General features: G+C 42.3%; 2 protein-coding genes across 2 annotated transcripts; both read left to right on the top strand.

Annotated features, from left to right (window-relative positions):
• The first annotated feature begins 745 nt into the window (after positions 1-745).
• Positions 746-1,853, top strand: LOC6617619. The gene is made up of 3 exons (XM_002041896.2): positions 746-1,225; positions 1,414-1,546; positions 1,609-1,853. Exons 1-3 carry the CDS (start codon positions 1,060-1,062, stop codon positions 1,715-1,717), a joined length of 408 nt encoding a protein of 135 aa, XP_002041932.1. The 5' UTR covers positions 746-1,059; the 3' UTR covers positions 1,718-1,853.
• Positions 1,854-4,231: 2,378 nt separating this feature from the next.
• LOC6617618 lies at positions 4,232-6,359 on the top strand. Its single transcript, XM_002041895.2, has 3 exons — positions 4,232-4,570; positions 5,337-5,457; positions 6,011-6,359. The coding sequence occupies exons 1-3, from the start codon at positions 4,330-4,332 to the stop codon at positions 6,132-6,134; spliced, it is 486 nt and encodes a 161-aa protein (XP_002041931.1). The 5' UTR covers positions 4,232-4,329; the 3' UTR covers positions 6,135-6,359.
• The last annotated feature ends 334 nt before the right edge of the window (positions 6,360-6,693 follow it).

The raw sequence follows: 6,693 nt of genomic DNA, 5'->3' as shown, positions 1-6,693 counted from the left end.
AATTCTGCCCCAAGAAAGGTGAATGCTGCTGAAAAACCATCTAAGTAATTGAAACGGAAGAACGATTTCCTTTGTCATTTGAATGCCGTAAATATTTATTGAACTCTCGGATTTTCCGAATGCTGTAAACGATGTCTTAAGCAACAAATAAAACAATGTGTGTGCAAATGGCATTGCAAAATTATTTAAAATTGAACGTAAAATGACAGGTCTTCAATATTTTAGGCTGTAAAATTACAAGTATTATTTTTCGAATTTCAATTAAAGGAAACTTTATTAAATATATCTTTGAACTGTATCTTTGATAGTTATCGATTGACCAAGGCATTTTCGAAAACCGAGAATTACCCACCTTTTTTTCGGTCTGCTTGCTGGTCAGCAAAGTCGCAACTGCAGGCGTTGGATGACCAATTGACCACAAAATGCGGGTTCGTAGCCCCCCTATTTTGGCTTTTTCCCCATTTTTTGGACTGGACCTGCACACAGCATGACAGCTTCACCATCAGCTTCAGCTTCAGCTAATTCGCATTTGATTATTTAAATTAGCGAAATGAGTGACAGGCAGAGGCAGCGAGTGCGGGAGGAAACACGCGCTCAAATTGAATAGTTTGTGCGGCCGATGTCCGAAAAGATCCAAAAATAAATGGTATATGGGCATACAGACACAGATACAGATACATACATATAGTGATGTGGAGCGACCTGGAGCCAATCGGACCATCGAGCAAATCGGCAGTGCTTTGTTAGACCGCCGAACTGCGAGACCAGCAAAGCCAGCGAATTCAGATTTCGCATTTTTAGAAAATGTATTCAGTGCAGGGGCGACATTCGCAGCGGCAACGAAAGCGACAGCCATAGCATACCCATCCATCCACCTATACACTTGCACCTTGTCACCTGGCACCTGGCACCCACACAAACGCAGATCACCAACACAGACGCAGACACTGAAAGAAAGAGAGAGTGCGGGAGAGCGTATTCAAGAAAGTGGTCAAGAAGGAAAGCTAGAAAGGCGGTGTGTGTGTGTGTGTGTTTGTGTGTTGTGAATGCACGCCGGAAATGGCCAAATTAGTGACTTACGTCTTCATAGTCAGCTCCCTGGTCCTCTGGTACCTGCTGCTTTTCGGCGGCAGGGGCGTCAGGGGCGTGGAGGCCACCAACGGGCATGGGGGTCAGCTGGAGGGACGGGACTTTCATCACCATGGCGGCAGCCATCACATTCGCCGTAAGTACACTGAGGGGAAAACCCACCGGAAGTCAAAAGTTGGCAGGAAAGTGCACTCTCATAAATTTGATCGTAAACATTCAAGAACCTTTTGCTTAGCTATAAACTCTTTTATTAAAAAAGTATCTAAGCGATCATACGACCAAGTCCTTAAAAAGTATTTTTAATTATGATTTTTATTGCTTAAGGTAACATTAATCACTGCTGGCGCCGTTACGATGGCTACAATCTGCAGAACACTGTGGTCAATAAAAAGGAGCAGCTGAAGAAGCCCTATGGCATATTGTGCAACTTCAAGTGCACCTGGTTCTTCACCGTCAGGTGAGTTCGGCGAACTCGTTATCCAATTGTTTATGAATCATTTCTAACGCGAATTGTTGCAGCTTCCCCACTTGCGAGTTCATCTACGATTATAAGTTATCCTGCGTGTTGTTCACTTCACTGCCCGACTGTACCAGCGTCCAGTGTACGCTTATGAATTACTTCGATTAACTATGTTAGTGCATATATTTAAGTATCTTTTTTTTGGATAGCCTAAGTCTGATTAATACTAGATTTTATATGGACATGTAGTGCGAATTAGAAAGAAAGTATTATTAAATCAAAAGAGCTAATTTATGAGAACGAACGAAGTTGTTTATTTCAGTATGAATTCTAGAATGATGTGTACCTTCTTGAGATGCGAAGGATTGACTTGTGTGGCGAAACTCAGATAAATCGACTAACCATTGTCTGTCTATTCATCCAATTCCATATCGAATCGGATTCATTTGATGCTGGTTACATATTCGGTGTCAAAGTTTATATCACTTAATGTTGGCGTAAGGCCAAAGAGTCAACAGTGTTGTTCGCACTCCATTTGATGGAGAAGTTGAAAAGCCACAAAAGCTATCAATGGACTCATCCGTGCTAGCCAAACTTGCCACGCCCCCTATTTGGAGGAGGCGGGCCACGCCCAATTACCTGGCCACATACCTGTTAGATGGCCAAAAAGCAATCCACTTTTTGTAGTAAACAAATTTGAAACACTTTGTTAACGACGTCATTTTTTTCCACCAGCTTTCAGCCCGGTTCAAAGCGATATATCCGCTTAACTTGATGGCTAAAAACGTGGCTTAAAAGGGGAAGGGGGTAGAAGTTAACCAAACTTGGTTAGTCCATGGCAATGGCGATGCCTGTACCTGAACCAAAACTTCTCGCCTCCGCCAAACAGCCGCAAATAAATCGTTCGACATTTATAAGCCAGTCAAAGTTATGCCAAAGCGTTTCCTGAAAATTTGTGTACCTACCTATCAACCCAGCGAGTTTCTGTGAGTTCTCAAAGGAATGGATGGGCAGGGGGTTGTCAGGTGCTGGCTAAAAATAAGATAAATTATGTGGCTGTAGTCAATGGAGCTGTTAACTCGCGCACCTGCGCCGGAGGCCAAAAGGGTTCGCACTCTCACCATTCAGCATTTCCCATTCCGCCCAACCCTTTGACCAACTAACTGCTCCAGCAGAATCATTGAGTGGGTTTTTCGAAATTGAAGAGGGGAAGAGTGGGCGAATGGGGGGGGGGGGGGGTGGGGGGGTGAGGAGGGGAGGAGAGCCACCAAACTCACACGCCTCAATTTTGGTCCGGAGCAGATGGGGCCGCACTTTAATGGAATCAAACGAAATGGCATTGATCGCTGAAGGCCAACGGACCCGCACCCGCAGAATTCAGAAGATCAACTCGATTCGGCTTGGTTTGGATCTGTCAGTCAGACCGCGTATTGTCCGAGTATTCGTAACTGGGATTTGGGTCGTGGTCGTTGTGCGTTGTGCGTTTATATCACTATATAGATACATATGGATGGGATTGGATCACTTGGGGAAACTACGCGTAGTGCGTAGTTTGCTTTATTGCATTGGGTGCGTTGGCGGTGGCTTCTATTTCAATGTTGATTGGCAAATTACGGCAATTTCTGGGGGCTGGGAATTAGATTATTTTTAAATAGTTATAAACAAATTAATTGCGCATTACGAGTAAATTGTGCAACCATCTCTTGGGGCAAACTGTAAACGGGCATTGCGTAGTGCCCATGTAAACAGATTATAATCAATTATGGGAAATCTGAAATATGCGTACTTAAATATTTCTACGCTAGTAAACCAACACAACTTCTTAGCTAACATATTGAATTATAGATAATAACGTAAAATTCTAAGAAAAGTATTTATATAATCCGAAGTGAGATAAAATCAAGTTATGTAGAAGTGCACTTGTAATGTAATTTAAAATTTCATTTTGAATTTGACATCGATTGATTAACCCATTGACTGATGAACTGATTATTCCGAGCTTAAGTGACCTGGCGAATACATTGGCCATGTTGCATTCTTTGGGTTTATGCACTCATAGCGCCCCGTCCCATTTCGCAGACAGCCCCTTCACCTGATTTGCCACACAAAAGGTGCCAACCGCCGCAACTACAATCCCATGAGATCCGAAACTGAAACCGAAATGGTAAACGGGGAAGGCAAAGTGTGTCTGACTCTCCCTATTGCTTTGAGCATATACTGAGAAAAACAGGGGCTAAATAAACAGGTTTGTAAAAACGTTCTTGGGTTGGTCAAATTCAAATCACATTTAGTCTAATTACTCCTTACCATAAGATAAGATAAGATAAGATACATAAGTGGCGCCCAACGTGGGGCACCTCTGCTCTAGCTATTGTGGTATTTATATGGTACAAGGTAAAATCTAATAAGCTATACTTTTTTCTCCGTGTGGTAATCACATACAGAGCAAGAGGTGCAGAAAATGTAGAAGAAGAAGGAGGCAGATGGGGTCGCATACCCACACAACCGCATGCGATAATTTATCAATTGGCATCAATTTAGGCGCACAACAGCTCAAACTCGTGGCATTTCTTTGCTGTTTGTTTATCTGTATCATTCCATACATATACATTTATATATATATATATATACACCTTTTTTCGTCCCAATCTGATTCGCTGGCCTGGGTGGCGATTTTCGGCACACTCGCGACATCCATCGCTGGCGGCGGTTAAAACCGCGCCGAGACAGCCACGTATCGCATTCGAGGCATCCGAAGGCGTCCAATAGCCACTAGATACATGGCAGGCTCAGGTTCCGAATCAAATTTATCTACAGATTCTGGCCCAGAATTCGATTCTGATTTTGGCGGCGGCGGGTGTGTTTACGATTGTTGTGCAATGGCCAAATCGATAACAGAAACGAGAACCACAAATTCTACGGCGGCAACCATAACTGCAATACACACTCGCAAAAGCACCACAACAATCGCATTTGTTCTGCTGTTAATCCTCTGCTGTTTATGTGATTACAACCATGGAAGTATGTAGTCCCAACCACCACCTCCATATTCCTTTTTTTTTGGTTTTGTTCACGTCCTTTTTTTTTTTGTTTTGAGTGGGTGTTTGTGGTGAAAATTCGATGGTAGTTCATATTGCTTATACGCCATGTGGCCAAACAATAATACATAATAAATAAACTGACTTATCTACTTTATTAAGCTCTAAATACAACAGAGAAAATAAACACTACAACACAAAGCATAAATTGTGCTATGCTTCGTTTATGTTTTGTATCAAAGTGAAAACCAATTTAAACTTCAAAAAAACACGACGCAAATACAAAGTACTTCGAGTATAATTAATACATGTTAATGTCGCAGTGTAATTAACTTACATTTTATTGCAAGATATAAATTCGTTTTTGATGAATGTTTAGACTCCTTTCCAAACTACAACCGATGTATTTAATGGAATTTTTATCAACGAAGAGAGTGCTTTGGTGATTCAATATTTACTATAGTCAATCAAAAGTAATCCAGCTGAGCTTCAAAGAAGTACTTGCACACCACTGCTTCGGAAACAAGCATTTTATTTCGAATCGAAATTGCCGAGTATCCCCACAGAACCAGAAAAGTGAAGTCGAACAAATGAGTTGGGGAATGTTTTAGGCTTAATTGGCAGTCGATGTCCTTACGCAACAAGGACCTAAGGCACACACAGATTAGTCACTACCAAACACACATACAACCCAATACAATTGATACTGGTTAAGGATAAGTTCTGATTCAAGTGTTACCCATTTTCAGGCTGGGCATCGCAATGCTGGAAGAAGCACAATTCCGGCTCGATCCAAACGCCAGACGGAGAATTTAAGCGACCCTTTGGCATACTCTGCACATATCGCTGCTTTCTCTGGTTTCCGCCAATGTAAGTTATGCAATCAGTCAACCCACCCAGTTGCCAGCCATAAAAACACCAGCAAACACCATCACACATTTGCCATTGAAATGCCCAGCCAGCACTTGCAATTTGCAATTTATGCATGCCTCTGTTATTTTGTAGTGTGAATTGCATTTTAAAATAAACTTGTTTGGCTTTTGCTTGGGGTTTGCTTTTCGGACTTGAGCTTGGGGCCTTCATGCACGTACTACATACATACATATATACTAGATATATATGTGTGGCATTTGAATTGCATAACAATTAAAATAGCTGGCAGCATTGTTTCGATTCGTTTTGGCTCCTTTTCATGCTGAGCTGCCTTCGCCATCGCCATCGCCATCGCAATCGGAATAAATATTTTTTCGGCGATTTCTTGCAAACCACACCGTGCAATGCATCACCTCACCATTTTCATCCTGGCTTCATGGCATCCCGGCATCCCGGCATCCCGGCATCCTGGCATTCTGGCACCCCATTGCATCCAAAATGGCTCGTTTGCCGGCATTCATTGTTTGTTTGCCTTCTGTTCGACTTTCAGTTATCCGTACTGTGAATTCATATTCGATCTGCGCTTATCGAGGCACTTCACATCCTTTCCGGACTGCTACGAGATTCGCTGCAACGAGACCTTCTCCTTTTTCGGCAAGGAGCCCCATTACTGACCTCCACCACCTGGAGGGTCAGTTGCTCAGCGTGTGAACAACTGACATTCCACAGCCCCTTTCCCCTCAACTTCACAGCAATTCTTCTTGTTTTTTTTTGGTTTTTTTTTTGAGTACTATCTGTGACTAAGAATTGTATGCTTCAATAAATATGGGTTACTGCATAAAACAATGCATTTGTTTGTCTTGCTCGAAAGTGTGAATATAAAGAGCACTTAACGTTTTGGTTTGGAAAGAGTTATAGTCGCTTTGCTTATAGATTGGTTGGTTTATATATAAATTATATGAATTCCAGATAAACAATGCCCTCTAGTCGGGCAATCATTGGGACTGATTGCTTTAAAATCGCACATCTCCTGGATGCTGATGATGAATGGTCCTCGTTTTCCCCCTCAAAGGACTCGAGATCCTGCGAGAGGTGTTCATCGCCTTGGCGCCAAGCTGCAGGCAATTTCCATCACTTTCCTTTTCGGCTGGCTTTTAGTTTATTTCCGGTTTCGTAATAAAGGACAAACAAACAAATAAACAAAAGGCATGGGACAAAGGACCAGCTACAGAT

The sequence above is a fragment of the Drosophila sechellia genome, chromosome X (assembly GCF_004382195.2).
Source record: "Drosophila sechellia strain sech25 chromosome X, ASM438219v1, whole genome shotgun sequence".
NCBI classification, from domain to species: domain Eukaryota; kingdom Metazoa; phylum Arthropoda; class Insecta; order Diptera; family Drosophilidae; genus Drosophila; species Drosophila sechellia.
The sequence above is the reverse complement of the archived record's forward strand: the minus strand, read 5'-3'. Positions and strand labels throughout refer to the sequence as shown.